The 22,749-nt window shown below is 40.1% G+C and overlaps 2 protein-coding genes across 2 annotated transcripts in view; one reads left to right on the top strand and one right to left on the bottom strand.

Moving 5' to 3' along the window:
* Window positions 1-20,357, bottom strand: part of Ptcd3 (pentatricopeptide repeat domain 3) — a 38,317-nt gene extending 17,960 nt beyond the window's left edge. The window contains exons 1-8 of the mRNA XM_042690471.1: window positions 20,243-20,357; window positions 16,406-16,458; window positions 16,249-16,285; window positions 11,778-11,823; window positions 7,558-7,626; window positions 6,872-6,976; window positions 5,002-5,125; window positions 1,955-2,070 (exon numbers count right to left, since the gene is read on the bottom strand). Coding sequence (XP_042546405.1) covers window positions 1,955-2,070; window positions 5,002-5,125; window positions 6,872-6,976; window positions 7,558-7,626; window positions 11,778-11,823; window positions 16,249-16,285; window positions 16,406-16,458; window positions 20,243-20,349 — 657 coding nt within the window. The 5' untranslated portion in view covers window positions 20,350-20,357. The remainder of the gene's footprint in view (window positions 1-1,954; window positions 2,071-5,001; window positions 5,126-6,871; window positions 6,977-7,557; window positions 7,627-11,777; window positions 11,824-16,248; window positions 16,286-16,405; window positions 16,459-20,242) is intronic.
* A 346-nt stretch (window positions 20,358-20,703) lies between these two features.
* Window positions 20,704-22,749, top strand: part of Polr1a (RNA polymerase I subunit A) — a 65,868-nt gene continuing 63,822 nt past the window's right edge. Inside the window, exon 1 of the mRNA XM_042690425.1 lies at window positions 20,704-20,848. Within this exon, the coding sequence (XP_042546359.1) occupies window positions 20,772-20,848 (77 nt within the window). The 5' untranslated portion in view covers window positions 20,704-20,771. The remainder of the gene's footprint in view (window positions 20,849-22,749) is intronic.

Genomic DNA, 22,749 nt, shown 5'->3' with positions numbered 1-22,749 from the left:
GAATGGCCCTGTGGCTCAAGTGGTAGAGTGCTAGCCTTGAGCTGAAGAGCTGAGGGACAGCACCCAGGCCCAGAGTTCAGATCCCACAACCGGACCATCTCCCTCCCCCCCCCAAAAAAGTGCCCAGAGTTTGGAGTCTTAATAAAATACAAATGTATATTGAGATATCATGGAAATACAATTCAAGTCTGAATATGAAATTCAACTATGGTCATATACATTTTAGATACGTAATAATACTATGGTAATTTTATAAGTAGCTGTATTTAACATGCCTGAATTTTTACTATAAGCAAAGATAACAAGCAAGTAAGGAATTTTCAATTTAATGGTGATCAAAAAGTTTCAATCCCAAAGGATATGGCTACAAATATTTGGATCAGTGGTTTCAGGTCAGGATTGTCAACCTTTATGTTGATGTACTTTCATGATACTTATAAGCATTTACTTTCCATACTCATAAGCATTTACACTATTGCTCTCAATAGCCATTCAACATTCTTGCCAAATTTGATAATCCACTATTAGATATCTAGATTGTTTTACTTGCAATTACAGGTAAAAGCAAATACTTATGAAAAATGGCACACACATATTTGTGTTCAGCTGATCCAAAGGATTCCTTGAAATTTATTTTACTATTTAAAAAAAAATTTTTTTTTGGCCAGAGCTGGGGCTTGAACTGAGGGTCTGGGCACTGTCCATGGGCTTTTTTTGCTCAAGGCTAACACTCTACCACAAGACACAGTGCCACTACTGGCTTTTTTTATTTATGTGGCACTGAGGAATCAAACCCAGGACTTCATGCATGCTAAGCAAGCACTCTTCCACTGAGTCACATTCTCAACCCCTTGTAATTTACTTTAAAAGTGAAACTATTGGGTTTGAGAGAAGCTATGACTCCACATGCAGGCAGCCTATGGCACAATAATGTTTGTAAAATCTCTGGCCTTGCTCCTCTCTGCCCTTACAAGCATGCACTTCTGAGGGTCATGGCAATGGAGATTTTTCTGGACCATTTTACATCACATTGTCACCTGAATGATAGAAAGGCTGACTCAAACATATCTTCTCAAAGCTTTGTCTGCATATGGGACAGGTGTGGACAAAATAGGAGTTGAGAGTTGGTGGCTTACATCTATAATCCTAGCTACTCAGAGGCTAAGATCTGAGGACCAAGGATCAAAGCCAGAAAAATCTATGACTCATCGCCAGTAACCACCAAAAAGTCAGAAGTGGAGCTGTGGCTCAAGTGGTAGAGCACTAGTCTTGAGCAAAAAAGCTCAAGGACAGCACCCAGACCATGAGTTCAAGCCCCAGGACCGGCACCAATAACAACCAACTAATTGATCAATAAAATAAAACAAAAACAAAAATTCTAAGGGAGCTAAGGTTAAAACAATTCTTGAAGTCTCTTCTAAGTCAGGTCTTAGTGACTCACACCTGTAACCCCAGCTACTCAGGAGGCTGAGATTTGGAGGATCAAGCCAGCATGAGCAGAAAAGTCCATCTCCAACATAACTGGCAAAATACTAAAATGGGTATGTGGTTCAAGTGGTAAAGTGCCATCCAAATAAGGAAGCAAGAATGAGGTCCTGGTCTGGGAATGTGGCTTAGTGGTAGAGTGCTTGCCTAGGATGCATGAAGCCCTGGGTTCGAGTCCTCAGTACCACATACACAGAAAAAAGCTGGAAGTGACGCTGTGGCTCAAGTGGTAGAGTGGAGCCTTGAGCAAAAGAAGCTCAGGGACAACGCCCAGGCCCTGAGTTCCAGCCCCAGGACTGGCAACAAAAAAAAGAAAAAAAAAAGAATCAGGTCCTGAGTTCAAACCCTAGGACCAGAAAAAAAAAAGCTAAAAGATAAGTCTGACATATGGCACAAGCATCTGTCCTATTTGGAGAAGACATTACGTTTTAAACAAAACAACAAAGAAATTAATGCCAAAAGTTATTACCAAGTCTTCTGACTGCTGAGGCTGTTGAAAATGAAAATCAGATGAGGGTTCCTGGTCACCATAGTAACACAATAAATCCAAGAGACTATTAGTTGTTTCAAGGGAGACAGTGGTTCCTATGGATAGAAGAGAAAAAGAGAAAGAAACCTTCAAATACCTAAAAACAAACACTTGTTAGGCCAAGCATTGGTGGGTTACACCTATAATCCTAGCTACTCAGGAGGGTGAGATCTGAGGGTGATGGTTCAAAGTCAGCCTGGGCAGAAAGTTTTCAAGACACTAATCTTTGCCCCAGCCCCCTCCAAAAAGAAAAAAGCCAGAAGTGGAGGTGTGGCTCAAATAGTAAAGTGCTAGCCTTGAGCCAAAAAAGCTTTGTGACAGTGACCAGGTCCTCAGTTCAAGCCCCAGGATAGGCACCAAAAAACAGAAAAGAAACAAAAACTTATTAGATTAAAATTACTCGCTTTTTCTACTAGAGGTTATTTTCTTGGCTATATACTATCACCTACCACTTTATTAAGGAATGAATAGTTTAGTAGGAACTCTACTCACTTTTCCACTAGCAGTGTTTTTTTCTTGGCTACATAGTTAGTCCCACCTACAACTCTATCAATTAATTCTAATTGGGGAGTGGGGAGAAACAGAACAGTAAGCTTCTGTAGTCTGAAACAAGGTAGTCTGGCCATCATTCACTCAACAACTTAAATACTTTGACTGAAAAGTCTCACCTGTATAATTTGACAAAGATGAAACTTGAGTATATGCCCATTAAATTTATGCAGTTTATTTTCTTTACATTTCTACCCATGCTTACAATGAATTCCAATCAACCTCACCCCTGTCACTAGTATCCCACTGGTCTTAGAGAAACCATCTCCTTATATCTATAAAACGAATACGCTTCAAACTATAACTACTTATTTATCCTGGCCCAGATCCATTTGAAAAAATATGAATACAATTATTTTGCTTAGATCCAGACTCTCACTAAAAACTCGCCTAGAAATACTAGCATAACTGCCTGTCTATAATAAGACATTTTTTTCTTCTGTGTGCCAGTGCTTGGGCTTGAACTTGGGGGATGGCTGCTGCCCCTGAGCTCTTTTGCTTATGGTTAGTGCTCTACCAATTGAGCAACAGCTCCAGTTCTAGCTTTTTGCAGTTAATTGGAAATAGGAATCTCAAGAATTTTCCTCCCTGGGCTGGCTTTGAATAGCAATCCTCAGATCTCAGACTCCTGAATAGCTAGGATTATGGGCATGGGCCACCGGTTCCTGGACTATAGTAGAGGGTTTTTTGTTGTTGTTGTTGGTTGTGGGGTCTGAACTCTGGGCCTGGGCACTGTCTCTTAGCTCTTCAGCTCAATACTAACACTCTACCACTTGAGGCACAGCGCCACTTCTGACTTTTTCTGCTTATGTAGTGCTGAGAACTCAAATCCAGAGCTTCATGCACGCAAGGCAAGCAATCTACCACTGAACCACCTTCCCAGCCCCTATAGTAGACTTTTAAAAGTAAAATGCCCAAAACTTTATGGCCCTTCTTAGCAATTGTTAAAAAGGAAGGAAGGACACAGGAAAGAAAATCATGAGCAATTATTTACTATTTTAAAAGAAAAGCAACTCTATCTTTCAAATCAAATCTAGCTTTTTTTCCTTGTGTATGTGTGTGTGAACACCAAGGCTTGAACTCAGGGCCTCATGCTCTAATTTGACTTTTTTGCTCACAAGTGGAGCTCTACCATCTCCAGTTGGTCATATCGTTCTACATAAAGTACATCAAGTGATATTTTCCAAGAAATGTATTCATTATCTGGTTTATGCAACTATAACCTTACTATCATCTTTACAATAATAAAAAACAAAGAAGGTTAAAAAATCAAGTAAAAATGCACGTCAGGAAAAGAAGAAGAGGTACAAAGAAGACATAAGCCATAAAGAATGTAACTGACGCTGGGTGCAGATGTTCTACCACCCAGAGCAGAGTAATCCATGAGACACCTATATCCCACTAACCAACAAAAAAGCCAGAAGTAGATAGATGTATGGCTCAAGTGGTAGAGTGCTAGCATTGAGTAAAAAAGAAGGCCCCAAGTTCAAGTTCTAGTATTAGCACAAGAAGAAAGGAAGAGAGGAAGGGAGAAAAGGAGAAACAAACTTAACTAGGCCTTATATCTCAAAGCTGCATGATTCTGAAAAAAAAAAATGGGTCCAAGGGGTCCCTATCCAAAAACAACCAGTATAAAGTTGCTGTAACTAAAGCACACCAACTGATAAGGTATAAAATTAAGTATGTGAAATGCCTAGCAGAATGTTAGTTCTTACTAGGTGCTTGGTAGTAAGATTTTCTATGATTTCCTCCCCTAGTATGTAGGCGCTGTTACTCAGCTATGCTTCTGAATAACTGCTTGTACCAATACTAAATTAATAATGTGTTATCATCATTCACCTGTACATATAAAGTGATAGCAGGCTGTAAACTAATATTCTCAAACACAGCCTTATGCAAGTGTTTCTTGTTTCCAGTTCTACATTAAATGATTTAGTCCAGTTTTCTTCTCTTCTACATTAGTACATCTTTATCTTAAATCACTAAACAGCACTGGGACTACAAAAACTTCTAGAGGCTCTGAGAAAGTGACTTTCAAGGTCATAGAACAATTTGTGTCAGTGATATCTATAACAATATCAAGACCTCGCTTTACTAAATATTTCTTGTATGGCTTATGTGGCTCACCCTTCTAAATATACTTCCAAGAATATAGAAAAACTGACTAATGTATATAAATGCCTAATGTTAAAACAGAAGCTAAGGAAGAATGGCTACGTACCTTCTCTACCAGTGCTATAGCATGATTAACTAATAAAGTATACACAATTTAAAACTAAAGTAGAACATTAAGTATTTACTAAACTACTGAAAACAGAAGCAACACAGCTATCAAGCAGATCAAGCACCCTACTGGTAACTTTTATTCAAAACTATGTGGATTATGTAAGTGCCATCCCATGTTTCTAGATGGACTTGAGTTAAAATGAGTCAGTCACCTGCTTGTAAGAGTTGATCAAAGAGGTTCACAGAAGCCTTAACTTTTTTGAGTTTGATTCGTTCCTTCAGGGCAGCTTCACTTATACCTTCAATCTGAGGTTCTAAGTACTCAGGCATTAAGCACTAGGAAAGCAAATTGGTTTAAGTTAACACAAATAAGAGATAAGACAGTCACGTAAGACAGAGCTTTTAGTATCAATATATCAAGATAAACTTTACTGCTCTAATTCATGTTTCCTGCACCAGACATTATTTAGCATGTAAACATACGTTTTAGTAGGTAATCTTAACTGGGAAAAAAAATAAAGACAAAATGATAAACTTCCTTTGTCTGAAGCAAGGTTGCATGGGCATCTCCCACCTTAAGAATTTACAAGTCTAAAATATAAATATCCAATATACATCTGAAAACCCATAGGGGTCCCAACTACATAACTTTACAATTTTTTCTTCCTCTTTATCCCCAATCTTGACCAAAGGTGTCAGAATGCACCTAAATTGCAAAGACCAAAGTCTCTATCCTTGATGCTGCTTTTCTTCTAAACATTCAATTCCACCACTGTATGCTGAGTTTAACTCATTCACTAATTTATTCAACTACATTTTGATATGGATATTTCACTCAAGGCACTACACGAGGAACTAAGGATTAAGACAAAGGAAGAAAAGAAGAGATATTCTCTATGATTAAAGTCCTAGACTGCAAAGTCTAGTGGAGAAAATAGGCTTAAACAAATAGTTACAGGTCTGAAGGTATAATGCTTCCATAAGGCCCTGGGCTCCACCTCTAGCACCAAAAGAACAAAAAGAAACCATTAGAATATAACATGAAATGGTGCTGCCCACCATGGAGAAAGGAGGCCTTTGTAAGGTTTCAAGTGATAGTGGACCTTCAAATCCAGCCTGGGCAGAAAAGTCAGAGGTTCAAACAATCAACCAGCAAAATTCCAGACTAGGGGAGTGACTTAAGAATTGAGGTAAGTGGGGCTGGGAAGGTGGCTCAGTGGTAGAGCACTTGCCTTGCATGCATGAAGCCCTGGGTTCAATTCCTCAGCACCACATAAGCAAAAAGAAAAAAAAGCCGGAAGTGGCGCTGTGGCCCAAGTGGTAGAGTGCTAGCCTTGAGCTGAAGAGCTGAGGGACAGTGCCCAGGCCCAGAGTTCAGGCCCCACGACCAGACTCCTCCTCCCCCCCCCAAAAAAAGAAATGAGGTAAGTATATCTGCTCATAAACTTGTGTGTGTGTGTGTGTGTGCGTGCATGCACGCGCACGTGTGGAGGGTGTGTGTGGGGGGGGAATGTTATCTGTTTTGCTCCCCAATGTACTGATGGAATTAAATACATAGTACAAAGTAAATAGATACCAGGTACTTCAGGGTAGAGGGTGTGTGTGGGGGGGGAATGTTATCTGTTTTGCTCCCCAATGTACTGATGGAATTAAATACATAGTACAAAGTAAATAGATACCAGGTACTTCAGGGTACTACAGGACTGAAAACAAAGAGGTAGTCAAAATATTATCTATAATGTCAAAGCAGAGGGACTGACCTAGATACACAGAATGCTAAATAGAGTATGAGGATCATTGAAACAGAGAGAACAAATAATAAAAAGACAATAAATATAAACCTGAGAAAGACATCACTTGTTAGGGACAGAAAGCTAATAAAAGAGAAAAGAAAGGAATAATTATGATTAAGAGTGTAGCATAACAGAAGCCAAAGAGGTAAATATGAGGCTGAAGAGCAAATCCATGCAAGAGAAGGTTAGTAAAGGGGTTTCATTTGAATACTGAGAGCACTCAAATAGTAAATATTAGCTATGAAAATATGATTTAAGTTATATGAAAAACATAACTCCTTGTCCTTACCGGTATATGAGGTTCAGCTATGTCCTTCTGAAAATACTTGGGGTATGAATTAATAATAAACCTTGCTGCAGTCTCTCCAGACTTCTTCGCCAATAAAAATGAACGCTATATGAAAAAAGCAATACATACAAATTGGCATTTACATGCAATTTAGTCTGGAGTAAGTTCAAAGTTACATGCCCAGAAAAAATTCCTCTCTTCCTGCAAGAATCCAACAATACATGAAACCCCAATAAGAACTCAAATTATGTAACGAAGCATGGTGGTATATACCTACAATCCTAGCCACTGGGCAGGTAAAGCAGGGGGATTGAATTCAGGGCCAGCCCAGGATTCAGGGTAAGACACCCTATTAAAAAAACAAATTAAGTACTTTATATATCCAACTCTCCTAATGAAGGTGACACAATTTCAGGCCATATTTTATCTAGATCTCAAAGTATATAAAACAACAGTTAAACTGAAATAGTTTGTTCCTGTATTAAAAAGCCCTAATATTAAGTAAAAACTAAAACATTCCCCAAAGACAACAGCAAAAAATTTTTTGTAAAGTAATGGTTTAGTCTGGTAATTCATCACGAACTATACATTGTTTCAAAGATTTAAGCATCTTTGCCTTCTGACACACTAACCAGTAAGATTAAGAAGAAAAAGAGGTACTAGAAATGTTACATGAAAATACTCACTGATTCCACAGCGGATGTGGGTATAAGGTAAGGGTCATCATGAAATACATAAGGGACAGCTGTGGGGTCCTGTAAAGAAACAGACATCTTTTTAGATCTAATAAAGCCTTGTGAATTTTGGTTATGAACATAAATTCCGTAAACTGATTTTTGTTTTGTTTGTGTCCTGGGGCTTGAACTTGTGCTCTTGCTCAGTTTTCTTTTTTTTCTCTCTCTCTCAGTTTTCTTGCACAAGGCAAGAAAACACACTATTCCTCCAGTCTGGCATTTTGCTTGGTTAATTGGAGATAGAGTCTCAGATTCTTTAGTTACGTGTACATAATATACCTGCATGTAATATACATATAAACATATATACAGATTATATATATCTCTAAGGAGACAGAAAACACATTACTAACATATCACTGTACTATCAACTCAATAAGCCTGTTCTACAGTTATGCAAAACTTAAAGCAAGAGCTAAGCACCAGTGGCTCACACCTGTAATCCTAAAGCTACTCTGGAGGCTGAGATTTGAGGATTACAATTCAAAGCCAGCCTGGGCAGAAAAGCCTGTGAGATTCATCTCTAACTACCAGAAAAGCCAGAAGCAGAGCTGTGATTCAAATGGTAGAGTACTAGCCTTGAGCAAAAATGCTAAGGGACAGCACTCAGACCCTGGCTCAAGCACTAGGACTGGCAAAACTACAACAAACAAACTTACATAAGTAATGGCTTAAATCCCCATACCTGTATGCTAAGACTTCTACTATTTTAAACTCTAAATTAGGTCATCTGAACAGAATGTCCATTTAGAATTAATTTAGGAATACAGACTATTTTCCTCAGTCCCCTACCTCATCCTCTGGGGCTTTGTAAATAGCAAAACCTTACCCTGTATTTTAAACCTCTTGAATGGGGTCCTTGATGCCTCGTCTTAGTAACTAGGAGTTGCCTGAGGCAGATTCCCTGAAGCTAGAAAGGAAAAGCTTTCTGAAGCAGTTTCTGGCTCTAGCTTTCACAGCCATTTGTGAGCCATGCCACAAGTGAGGCTCTTCTCATAGAACTCAACCAAACACAAGATGACTAAGTGGTAGTACTGATGACAAGTGTTTGGAATGTGGATAGTGGATAGAAAATTAGCAAGCCTGAAAGCACTATCTGTCAAAAGGCCTGTTTCTAAGGATGGTCCATAACTGGTATTCAGGACCTTGGATTCTGTGAATATTCTCAACATTCCTAGACCTGGTAAACATGGCTTGCTGGGCTTAAGCTTTTGTCCAATGTGGTTTATTTTCAACTACTTTCCTTCTGTAAGTATGGAACCTGGTATGTTAGCTATAGTTTGCCTGAGTAATATCTACTAAGCCTTTTTGGTAGCCTTTTCACATGTTATTACTTGCTGCTGGAAGAATTGAATATATCCCACGCAGTTTTATTAGGGAGGGTCATCTTTTGAAAGATAAATAATAGTTTTATTAATGTAAAACAAGACAGAAAGACGCCTAAGACAATTCCCAAAACTTAAGACTAAGTAATTATAAGGCTGGAATAGTCAAGAGGAAGATGGTAAAAGAACTAGTTTAGAGGGAAAGGGGTTTGGTTTTGTACATGTTAAGGTCTTCATCATACTTAAAAGAATTTTTTTGACTGTATCACAATCCAGCTAAAAATTCTTCAATAGGCAGCTGGGTGCTGGTGGTTCATACCTATCATCCTAGCTACAAGGGAATGCTGAGAACCAGCAAAAAAGCCAGGCTGGTGGTGTGACCAAATGGTAGAATACCAGCCAAACAAGCTTGGGACCCTCAGTTCAAAAGCTGGAATTGGCAAAAAATTAAAAGTTAGAATTAAAAAAACAGCAGTATCCATGATATTACCTCATCTCCTTTCACATCAAATTCCTGATTCCCACTATACCAAACTACTCATCTATGCCGTTGTATCTCTGCCTGTGGTGCTGCCTCTGCCAAGAATACTCTTTCCTACCACTACCATATACTTCCTTCTCACTTTCCATCCATAAACCTAAGAATCAGTTCTTCTATTCCGTTACCATTTTGGGTGATGTAGCTCACTGGCACTTCCCCTTTATAGTCTACTCATGAAAGGAAACCATCTCGGAATTCTATATCCAATACAGTGCTTACCATTAACCACTGTGGGGTAAAGGTATGGTTGGTGTATTAATTTAAAAAAAATAAAAACAAAAATAGCACATTATCTTTTAGACTTTATTGGCCAAACCTTAAACAACTCTACATATTATTCTCTACAACTTCTTTAGTTGAAATACTGAGACTAATCTCAGTCATTTCTCTGAGTGGCTGCTTATGGCACTTATGAGTTGCTAAAAATCTCAATGCTTTCCAAGTAGAGAGATAATACCAAACTCCATAGAGGCACATAATCTATCTCCTGTATACTCTAAGGATTATTTTGTTTTATTTATGCCAGTACTGAGGCTTGAACTCAGGACACGGGCACTGTTCCTTAGCTTTTTCACTCAAGGCTAATACTCTACCAGTTGAGCATCAGCTTTATTTCAGCTTTTTGGTGATTAACTGGAGATAGAGTCTCTCAGATTTTACTGCCCAGGCTGGCTTTTGACTGTGATCCTCAGATCTCAGCTCCCAACTAACCTATTCTAGATTATTTAAACTATCTATTTTGTCGGTCATGGGGCTTGAACTCTGGGCCTGGGCACTGTTCCTCAGCTCTTGAGCTCAAGGCAAGAGCTCTACCACTTGAGCCACATCGCCACTTCCTGTTTTCTGATGGTTAATTGGAGATAAAGAGTCTCATGGACTTTCCTGCCCAGGCTGGCTTTGAACCATGATCCTCAGGTCTCAGCCTCCTGTATAGCTAGGATTATAGGCATGAGCCACCAACACCTGGCTTAAAGTATCTTATATAATGTAATACTTGTAGGAATGCAAATAGTTGTAGGAATGATGACAAGAAAAAAAAGATCTGAACCTAATTTACAGATGCAAATGGTTTTTTTCAAAAATGTCCCAGATGGGAAAACTCATGAATATGGAAGGTTGACTATTATTTAAAACTTCTTTCTCAAAAACTATGATGAAGTAAAATATACTCAATACTGTAAGTTTAATATCTATCTGCAATAGAGAACATTTCTAGATACTAATGAAATCTACACATACATAGTCAAAAGATTTAATCAGATTCTCCCTCATAGTTGAAATTATAAGTGGTTTCTAGCTAATGAAAAACGATTAAGCAGAAAGTTCTGTATGTGATGTACTTCCTAAAATTTGTATCCCCTTCCTTCTATGGACTAGTCTGAATTCAGGGTTTTGAGCAGGTGTTCTAGTCTGAATTCAGGGTTTTGAGCAGGTGTTCTACCATTTGAACTACACTCTCAGCCCAATATTCTATTCTTGCATGTCAACAAAGCAACTGACAAAAATAGGATTAGCAGTAGCAATAATGAAATATATTCAGCATTTCTTTTGTGATACTTAATTCTCATAATAACCTTGAAGTTCGGTGATCAAGTTAGACAGGGAAACAAGCAAGCACCAAGAGATAAAGTAACTTGCTTATATTGTTCACCTACTAAACCATCAGAATTCATCAGGACTTTTTATTTTTATCCTGGTGTTGAGAATTGAATTCAGGACCTTGCTCGTATTAAGTACATCTCTTTCTGTGAACTAAAAACTTGGCCCCAGGACTCACTTGTTTTTTTGGAGACAGGGTCTCTTTTTATAGCCCAGGTTGACCTTGAACTTGGAATCCTTCTGTCAGGGTTATAATGGTATATATATCACCACATCCGGCAGGGCTCACATTTTTAATCATAGCATTATTTCCAGCATGACAAATGACAAGTAAAATCCATTAAGAGATCACCTATTATGGTTACCAAATGAAAACTCAGAAACCCGAGTTTCATTAAGCTTTTCCAGTTATTAATTATTATGGGGGCTGGGAATGTGGCTCAGTGGTAGAGAGCTTGCTTAGAATGCATGAAGCCCTGGGTTTGAATCCTCAGTACCACAGAAAAAGCCAGAAGTAGCGCTGTGGCTCAAGTGGTAGAGTGCTAGCCTTGAACACAGAGAGGCTCAGGGACAGTGCCCAAGCCCTGAGTTCAAGCCCCAGGACTGGCAAAACCCCCAAAAAACAAAAAAGCATAAATATGGTATAAACACTACATACAGAGATAAATGGCAATGAACTAAGTCAAGGTTTTAACAATCTTACTTACCCTGTTTACTGTGGATGCAAGTGCCTGAAGAACGGCCACTTTATCCCTAAGAATAAAATGACAAGTGAGCCAGGTACTGGTGCCTCTGCCTATAATCATAGCTACTTAGAAGGCTGATATCTGAGAATCCAAGTTGAAAGGCAGTAAAATCCATGAGGCATTTATCTGTAATTAATGAGCAAAAAGCCAGAAGTAGAGGGTGGCTCAAATGTTATAGCACCAGTCTTGCCAGTTAACCCTCTTTGGTTCTTCACACTCAGAATCAGTGATTCTACTCTTCGTCAATAATTCAATTTAGGTTTCACATATAGCCAGTACTTATCTCCCAAGATCACTAGAACAAATGAGCAAAATTCTTTTGCCACCATCAAATGATGATGGTTCATATATGTTCTTCCATTTGCTTCACTGCACTTTCTGTCCTGGCCCTTAATGTCACCCTACTCAGGGCTAATGATTTCCACATTCACCTAATAAAACTGTCTTGCAGCTTTTTAAATCTACTTTCCTACATACTTTTTTTTTTGGGGGGGGGGGGTGAGGGGGACATACATACTAGTATTTGAACTGAGGACTTTTGCTTGCTAGACATGAACTCTTACCACTTGATTCAAGCCTTCAGTCTTTCTTATTATGTGTTCTTTCAGGACCACTATTGCCTTTACCATCCACATTGTTGGTTCTTAACTTAGGAAATAAGAGAATGGCTCCTACTGTTATATGCATCCTTACTGAATTCCCAGATTCCCTCTGATGTACCTCCTAGTGTAGCACCACCTAACTATATTACCTGATGACAAGCCCAGCACTGGTAGCTCATGCCTGTAATATTAGCTACCCAGGAGGCTGAGATCAGAGGATCATGGTTCAGTGCCAACCTGGGCAAGAAAGTCTATGAGACCCTTATCTCTACTTAATCACAGAAAAAATGCAGAAGTGGCACTATGCTTCCCTGTGTAAACTGGGAATGGGAGGCATGTGCCACTGCATCCAGCCTTTCGTGTATCTGGGATAGCAAGTTGCATGCTATTATACCCAGTCCTTAAGCCTCAAATAATCTTATGTGTGGGCTAGCCTAGAACCACAATCCCCTGATCTTTGCCTCCCAAGTAGCTAGGATTATAGCCTTGAGGCCAGAGGCCTTACTGTGCTACTTATTTTTTTATTATAGGATTGTACTTTCTGCCTAGGCACATGCATGAGCCTTGATCCATGCATGCCCATATGCATATGTGTACTTGCACTGGGGTTTGAACTAAGGACTTGGGTGTTGTCTCTTAGCTATTTCACTCAAGGTTGGTGTTCTACCACTTGAGCCACATCTGTTTCTGGGTTTTCAGTGGTCAACTGGAGATGAGTCTCAGTGACTCAGATAAAGTCTGTCAGGGCTAGCTTCCAAAGGCAATCCTCAGATCTCAGCCTGAGGAGCTAGGATTAGATGTGAACTACCAATGGCAGGCACAAACCATTTACTTTTAGGCTTCTCATTGTCTCCGGGATAAAAAAGAAAGTCTCAAATTTTTCTGCATGGGCTGGCTTCCAATCATAATCATCCCAATATTAGCCTCTCTGGTAGGTAGAACCACAGATCATATTACTTTAAACAGCCAACACAGGCTGACAATGCGGCTTAGTGGTAGAGAGCTTGCCTGAAGCCCTGGGTTCAATTCCTCAACATCACATAAACAGAGAGGCCGGAAGTAGCACTGTAGCTCAAATGGTAGAACACTAGCTTGAGTACAGAAAGGCTCAGGGACAGTGCCCAGTCAAGAGTTCAAGCCCAGGACTGGCAAAACAAAACAAAACAAAAAAAAAACTATCACAATGAATATATTATTTTTAAAAAGAAAGCCTAAAAAACAAAAACAGGGCAGAAGTGCTTGCTGTACAAGCATCAGGAGTGGTGTTTAAGGCCCTGAGTTCAATCCCTAGTACTGTAACAACCAATTTCTAGGTTTACAGGTTAAGGCTAAAGTGTCTGGTGTCTTCTTGTGATTCCACCCCAACTTGAGTTTAATATGCATTTTTTCCCTGAATTTTTGAAGGTTCTTTCATTCTCATGTAAGCTACCTACTCAAAAAAAAAAAAAAGACAAAAGGAATCAGGCATAGTAGCACACATCTATACAATCCCAGCACCTGGGAGGCTGAGAAAAGAGGGTAAGTTTGAGGTCAACATATGCTACATAGTAAAGCCCACTTTTTTTTGGTCAGTCATGGGGCTTGAACTCTGGGCCTGGGTGCTGTCCCTCAGATCTTCAGCTCAAGGTGAACACTCTACCACTTGAGCCACAGAGCCACTTACAGCTTTTTCTGCTTAGGTGCTGCTGAGGAATAGAACCCAGGGCCTCATGCATGCAAGGCAAGCACTCTACCACTGAGCCACCTTCCCAGCCCCTAGTAAAGCCCTATTTCAAACAAAATAAAAGTTGTTACTATACGTTTGTTTATGTTTGACTGTATTATCCACATAAATATACATAGATCTAATTAATAACTTCAAGTGTTTTATGGCATGATAACCATTTTTACTATTCATTCATTGAACAATAGGCATGCAGGCTATTTCTAGCCCTAGGTTATGTAGAATATTCTCATCCATGTCCTTGGGTTATATGCGAGTGTTCTTCCTGAGTGGTTTATCAGTGAGTTAGAGACAGTAAATTTTGACTCTGCCAATTTTCCCTCCTCTTGTTCCAATTTAGTGTCCCATCAAAAAATACCTTTGAGCCTTCATTTTCCCATATCCTCTACTTGCATTTCTTTTCTGAATCCAGTTGCCTATGCACTGATTATAACCGGACTCCTTTGTCCTCCTTAAAATAGTTTTTCAATCAGTCATTAACCTCTTCAGACCACCTTTTAGCACACCATATTCATATAGTAAAATACACAAGGACTCCCTACAATTTATTCAGGTCTTCCATGACATCTGTGTGGTCCAAGAAATAGCTTTAAAGATCCTTCACAAAGACAGGCTTTTTTTCTCTCCCGGGTCTGAAAGCACAGATTCCCAAACCTAGAAATCAGAAGGTTTGTACCAAGGGTTTTCCAGTAAAGGGAAAGATATTTTAAGGTTTGCAAACTATAGAGTACTTTCTAAACTATGTAGCTCTGAAGTATAGCATAAAAGCAGCTAAAGTTATGTGAACAAGCAAGTAAGTTTGTCCTCCAAAATTTTAATCTAAATTTGAGTTTCATACAATTTAAACATTTCATCTTGTCTTCTTCTGATTCCCTACCAACTCTATAAAAATGTAACACCCATTCTTAGCTCACAGACCATATAGACTTTAGATTCCCAATATCAACTACCTTACTTTCCATATTCTAATACTGTATTTTCAACAGGTCTGCCTGGCCCCTTACCACTAGGATCTTTCACCATCATGTCCCACTATCTCATTGTGCTATGTATCTGTGGGTTTCATAATTTAGGGTTGACCAAAAATATCTGCAGGAATACACATTTTAAACCAAATCCATGGGTGGCTCTAAAGCCAATTAGACAATCCTATGCATTGCCAAACTGCTGTACTTTCAAGAAAAATAAACTTCATTAATATCAAACAATCAGACTTGACCTCATATTCTGTATTCCTTCTAGCTGTCTATATAAAGTTACTTAATTTAACAGACAACTATAAGATTATAAAATGTGCAGGTGACTCCAGCAGGTTGTGGCACAATCTCCAAATGATTCCTCTGTGGCATTTCCTATAGTATTTCTTTAGGGATAGAGGTTGGCAATAACTTGAAAAACATCAGGGAAATGCCTCATTTCTACATAACTGCATTACTTTTCTTGGTTCTGATTCTCTTGATTAGGCTATAAAGACAGAAATGAATCTGAATGTCTATACACTGAAATATCATATGGTTACTAAAAATTAAAAGGGTTTACCTATCAATCCATTTCTAAAGTAAATGTATATGCACAACTTGTATTATTAAAAATAAGGTTTAGGCAGATACCAGTGCTCACAGCTGTAATCCTAGCTACTCAGAAGGCTGAGATCTGAGGACACAGTTCAAAGGGAAAAAAATGTGTGAGACTCTTCTTTCTTTTCTTTTTTTGCCAATCATGGGGCTTGAACTCAGGGCATGAGCATTGTCCCTGAGCTTCTTTTGCTCAAGGCTAATACCTTACCACTTGCCCGACAGCACCACTTCCAGCCTTTTCTGTGTATGTTAGGCAAGCATTTACCACTAAACCACATTCCCAGCCCAGAATCTGATTTCTAATCAGCAAAATGCCAGACTGGAGGTGTGGCTTGAGTGGTAGAACACCAATCATAAACAAAACAGAGCAAAAGACAAGTCCCTGAGTCTAAGCTTCAGTACCAGTACTCACAAAAAGTTTATACTCCAAAACAATCATTGTTAGTCTCTATTAAGGTTTGTTTACATGGTTCAGACCCTTATAAGAAACATTCAACTACTTGCAGAATGAACAATGATTGAATACTTACCAAGTTTTCTTTTTTGGAATGACTACTTCTTCAATCCCTTAGAGAAATAAACAAAATAAATGTTTCTTAATTACAACTACAAAGGAATACAATGTGATTTTAAAAGTGGAATTATTTCAATACTTTTTCATAAACAAATATGCATATATATGTATACCTATTGTGTCAGTTCCTTCAACCTTTTGGAGGGCTGCACTTCCAGAATAAAATCTGTAAGAAACAAAAACAAAATTTTCCTTTTAAGTGCATTTTGAATCAAAATTTTCAAGTTATCCCAATCAAACTGGACAAAAGCTTATGTATGTTCAATATGGTTTAAGAATGTAGCTGGGCGCTGGTGGCTCACACCTGTAATCCTAGCTACTCAGGAGGCTGAGAGCTGAGGATCGAGGTTCAAAGTCAGCCCAGGCTGTGTGACTCTTATCTCCAATAAACCACTCAGAAAACCAGAAGTGGCGCAGTGGCTCAAGTGGTAGAGTGCTAGCCTTGAGCTGAAGAGCTTGAGGGACAGAGCCCAGGCCCAGAGTTCAAACCCCACGACTGACCAAAAAAAAAAAAAAAGAATGGATACAAGATACAGAAAAAAGAAGGCCAAAAAAATTTAAAGCAGGCACTTATATTACAAAAAAAAAAAAATCAAGGAAAGAAAAGTAAAATTTTCATAGCACTGGAACAATCGAAGCAGCTGGTTTAAAATACAATGGAATTTCAATTTTGGAAATCGAAAACACTTTGGGGTTAAGCTCTTGCTTGTATGTGGACAATACTCTTAATAGTATAGGCGTATCTTATTTAAAACAATTATGACAAAGTTAAAGTCAGTTATGGCCTTATAGTCTTATAGTCTACTTTTGGCGGGGGCTGGTCATGGGGCTTGAACTTAAAGGCTGGGTGCTGTCCCTGAGCTTTTTCACTCAAGGCTAGCATTCTACAGGTTTGAGCCATAGCACCACTTCCGGTTTTCTGGTGGTTAACTGGAGATAAAGAGTCTCACAGACTTTCCTATCCTGTCTAGCTTAAAACTATGAGCCTCAGATCTTAGCCTCCTGAGTATCGAGGAATCTAACACAAGAGCCACTGGCACTTGGCTCAACTTTTAATAAACAGAAATGTACCAACATAAATAAAGTTTAATTCAGATTGGGAACTTATTATTTTCCCCAGAGGTTCAAATTCTCTTTACCCAAAACACAGACTGATTAGCTCATTACTAGGTTTTAAAATATCTCACTCTGGCTGGGAAAGTGGCTCAGTGGTAGAGTGCTTGCCTTGCATGCATGAGGCCCTGGGTTCAATTCCTCAGCACCCATAAGCAGAAAAAACTGCAAGTGGCGCTGTGGCTCAAGTGGTAGAGCACTAGTGTTAAGCTGAAGAGCTGAGGGACAGCGCCCAGGCCCCAGAGTTCAGGCCCCACAACTGACAGACTTAAAAAAAAAAAAAAGGGCTGGGATGTAGTTCAGAGGCAAAGCACTTGCCTAGCTGGGTTCAATCCCCAGTACCAAAAAAGAAAAGACAAATAAATAAATAAATAAATATCTCACTCATGGATTAATTACATTCCTATTCTTACTGAATAGCCTAAAAATAGTCAGCATTACAGATAATATACAGTTAATATGACCCATGTATTACCATCTAAATGGCATCAGAACGATTCAGAAAAACGTTATTACACATAAAATACTTCCTCCATTGATTATCTAGCATTAGGCATTGTTTTAGCAACTTTTTTGGGGGGAGGGGGGTGGTAGTGGAGGGTTATTTGAGAGTGCTGGGGTTACCAGGCTCTTAAGCATATTAAACAAAAACTCTCTCAACGGGTGAAATCCAGCCTCCAAAACAGCATTTTAAGGCACAAATACCTCTCTGCTAAGGATGTTTTTTCAAGTCATGCTACCTGTTTCTCACGACATTAGTACCAAGATCACTATTGTATTAACAATGAATGATAAGGGATGCTATTGTCATGTAAAAATTGGGTAGAATCACTTAGCAGGAAAAGGGCTGGAATTGAAGTATGTATAGGCTTCAGCCAAACCAACTGCAATGTTTTTGCATTTCATTTTCAGGGTAATAGAGGGAAAGTACATATGCATGAGTAAGCATCTGTAGGCTTGTGCGTGTAGTAAGTTACACAGCTTATTCCTCAGTTTTCAGATGGCTTATTACTGGCTCCAGTCAACTGATGAGAAAATTTGTCTATCATCAAAGTGAAGAAAAAGCAAACTGAATCAATCTTGAGCTGGGTATGTAGCTCAGATAGATGCAAAAATTAGTACATGAGGTCTTGAGTTCAATTCCAACATACATAAAATAAAAATTAGTTTATTTCAAGTTTTCACTATACACTATTGCTTCCATATTTCCACAAGACCACTGTTGGCAGTGATTTTTTTTTTTAAGCTAATAAAGAGGAACTCCAAAGCTCTAACCATATCCCTTTTTTGTGCCTTTGTGAAAACATATCAATTTCTTTGGTCCAAAGTTCCTACAACATTCAGCCCACAGTGGTGATTATAGACTGCCTTTTACCTTTTTTTATTTTTTTAAAATTTTTTGCTGTCATGGGGTTTGAAGTTAAGGACTGGGCACTGTCTGAAAACTTTTTTTTTTCCCCTGAAGGCCAGCGATACCACTCAGAGGCACAGCACAACTTCTGGTTTTCTGGTGGTTAATTGAGGTAAGAGTCTCGTGGACTTTCCTGACTGGGCTGGCTTTGGACAGTGATACTCAGATCTCAGCCTCTGGTAGCTAGGACTACAGGCCAGCGCTGGGTTTACCTTTTATTTTTTCGGTCGGTCGTCGGGCCTGAACTCTGGGTCTGGGCACTTTCCCTCAGCTCTTCAGCTGAAGGCTAGCGCTCTACCAATTGAGCCACAGCGCCACTTTCGGCTTTTTCTGCTTATATGGTGCTGAGGAATGGAACCCAGGGAGCCACCTTCCCAGCCCCAGTCTTTTACTTTTTAAAAGACTTCTGTTAGTTTTACAGGGAAAGGAGGCATTTCATTATGACATACCGATATAAGTACCCCACCTCCATCTCTCTCCCTCATTCCACTGACTTTCATTTGGGAAAATCTATTACTTCTTCCGGTTGCCTCAGACCAGACTGGAAAGAGTAAGAAAGAAAGGGGAAATTATTTTTTACAAGCCATTTTACTGAAATGTAAGCGCCACGAGGGCAGGATCCTACTTTCGCGAACATTTCCACCAACTCAAAGGTACGGCAAACAACCAATGAACACCTCCATAAAGTATACATGTATTTTGTCGGGCGCCGGTGGCTCAAGCCTGTAAGGTTAGCTAGTCAGGAGGAGGCTGAGATGGGAGGATCGCGGTTCAAAGCCAGCCCCAGCAGACAAGTCCGTGAGGCTCTTACTGCCAATTAACAACAACAACAAATCTGTTAAGTGGAGAGTGGGCTCAATTGGTAGAGCCCTAGCCTTGAGCACAAAAACTCAAGGACCGCGCAGGCCTTGAGTTCAAGCTCCAGGGCCAGCACTAAAAAACGAGACAGAACATGTATTTCGGGCTGGGCGTTAGTTGCTCACACCTGTAATCCTAGGTACCCAACAGAGAACAGAGGATGATTGCAGTAAGCCGGGGCAGAAAAGTCCAAGAGACTCCAGCTCCAACTAACAAGCAATCTGCTGAAACAGAGGCAAAGCTCAGGCGGGAGAGTGCCAGTCATGAATAAGTAAGCCAAGCAAAAGCGCAAGGTCCTGGGTTCAATCCCCGATGCCAGTCACATATATGTGTGTGAATGTATACGAGTACACGTGTGTACACACACACACACACACACACACAGAATCCACACATTTCGAACCTACTTCCAAATCTGCGTCTCCTCGTGCCGCCCGAGGAGGGAGGAGGGGAGAAACACGAGGACAGGAGAACGCGCAAGCGCATGCGCACGCCATTCCCTCTCGACAAAGTCTGAGGGGAAAAAAAAAACTAACTTTGACTTCAGGATCTTCCAAGTTTCTCTTACCTGCAGCTGAATCCTCGTGCACACACACCTGCCCCTCTACTTCTCGACTGCGGCAAGCAAAGCCCGCTACGGACCCGCAGCCACCGGGCAGACGCAGCCGCCGCCATCTTTGGCTTCTTCGCAGAGCATGTTGGGAATGCCCTCAAATTTCAGGGTCATAGGCGGGACCGGAATAGCTCAAGTAGAAATGGGGGGGATTGCAAGCTCTTGGTTGAAAAATGTTTGCCACAAGAGTTAAAGGTTGAATGCTCTTCATTTAGGCGGAAGAAATTTCTTTAATATACTGTTTTATTGCGTCTTATATCTGTCGGGATTTTCAAGAGAAAAAAGGTGAATCATGAAACTCATCCCCCCCACGGCACAGCGAAAGTGGCCTCGTCCATGTAAATAAGCCAGTCTTTCCCTCACGCACGCGCAGTTTAAACCACATGGTGGCTCCTGGTGTTTTCCGAAGTCAGGCATTCGCCGGTGGTGGTTGCTGGTAGTTGATCCTTCTTCTGGTGGTCGGATCTGAAGCCTTTCTCGAAGGATGTTGGTCTCCAAGAACCTGCCTTGGCGGCGGCTGCAAGGCATTTCCTTCGGCATGTATTCGGCTGAGGAGCTCAAGTAAGGAGTTGGTGGGAAGCCTGCGGAGGTGGGCTCTGGAGGGCAGCGCGGAAAACTACGGTTCCCAGAAGAACTTGCGTCCAGCCAGCGTGGGGTGGACTGCGTGGAGGCCGGGCTGGGCGGCGGGCCGGCGGTGCGAACCCGGCGGGAGTCCGCAGCGTCACACCTAGAATGCGGCGGGCCCGGGCGTGTCGCTGCCCCGCAGCTTCACCTACCACTTAACCACCTCACTAACCCCTGCGTTTGGAACGTGTAATGTCTTCCGGAGGCTAGTGAAACACCTTGTCTATAAGGTGCTTATCCTCCAGATCTCTGTTTAGGCCAAGACCTCGCTGTATTAGTTACGGAAATTAGTTAATGGAATTTCTCTTAGGTCCTGGTTTGGGGCCCCGCATTTGACAGCCTTGAACACACTCTAGAAACTTCTCTCTCTTCCAGCATCGTACTTCCGTCCACTTTTTCCATGACAAGTTCTTTCTCCTCCTTTACAAGATCAGTCTGTTGTATCATTGGTATTTTTGCTAGGCGTTTATGACATGTAGGTGATTCAGGCCTGTTCGTCTCTTTAATGTTGGCGTGCCTGAAGGCCAAATTCTGGTAATGCTTTGTTTCCCGTCTTAAAATATTGTCTGTCTCTAGGCAATCACACTACTTTCATGATTAATACTCCAAAATTAAATCTCTTGTGCAGATTTCCTGATCTTTCCATTGAATTTCCATTTCCTTCATTTTCTGACGTCTTCACTGGAAATTCATAGAGATCTTAAACTTATTCGTCAAAAATCTCGACATTCACCTTTATACCCCCAAACTGAGAAGACATTCCTTTCCAAAACAGTACATAGTTTAGTGCAAAATGGTCACCAGATAAAGGGAAATGATTTAGAAATCTCCTGACATCTCATTCATTGAACTCTAGTTGCATCTTACCCAATATTGGTTTTTTATCCAATGGTTTTCACTTTATTACATGTCAAATTCTTTATGCCACGCTTGAATTGTCTTTTCCCTCCATGCCCCCTCATACCTATCCAGTCCAGTCCATGTCTCTCATCACACACTTCTAGTTGCCTTATTTATCTATTTTTTGTCTTTTATAGCTTTTTTTTCTTTTTCTTTCCATAGCTGAGGACCAAACTCAGGGCCTTGCACTCACCAGGCAAGTCCTCTTCCACTGAGCTAAATCCTCAGCTGTCATGCACACTTCTGAAAGCTCAGTTCAGAGTCCTTTGTTTCTTAGGTTTTTCTTTACCTAGTATACTGTGTCTTAGTTACTTTGTGTTTATGTTCATATAGTCTGCTAGCCTTAAGCTTCCTGTGTGTCTTATTCCTTTTTTTTTTTTTTTGCCAGTCCTGGGGCTTGAACTCAGTTAGCTCAGGGGCAGGTCCTGAGTTTCTTTTTTGCTCAAGGCTAGCATTCTACCACTTGAGCCACTTCTAGCTTTTTCTGTTTATGTGGTACTCAGGGCTTCATGCAAGCAAGGCAAGCACTCTACCACTAAGCCACATTCCCAGCCCATGTCTAACTCCTTTTATCATCCTTAAATAAATGGTTGAATAAATAAATTCCTGAGCTACAGGATCACTGGGAACAGTTTGCTAGCTAGGAATTTCAGTTATATTATCATCCAAAAGCAAAAACATAATTGGTTACTTAAGGTTTTTAAGAAGATAATTGTGGAATTTTTAAACAGGGAACATCATGAACACTCCCTGCTTCTTCTATAAAGTCTAAGAGACTGTGGCTTGCTCCCTTATCTCCTTATAGCCTTTACTCATACATCTCCCTAGTGTGGCCTTTAACCACTGGCCTATTCTGTCATTCTTCCCTCTCTTTCATTTTTCTTCTTAGCACTGAAATTCCGTCACCTAACAGGCTGTATACTTAATTTATCTTCTCT

This window comes from Dipodomys spectabilis, unplaced genomic scaffold (genome assembly GCF_019054845.1).
Source record: "Dipodomys spectabilis isolate Male_0828 unplaced genomic scaffold, ASM1905484v1 ptg000137l, whole genome shotgun sequence".
In the NCBI taxonomy this organism is placed as follows: Eukaryota; Metazoa; Chordata; class Mammalia; order Rodentia; family Heteromyidae; genus Dipodomys; species Dipodomys spectabilis.
The sequence above is the reverse complement of the archived record's forward strand: the minus strand, read 5'-3'. Positions and strand labels throughout refer to the sequence as shown.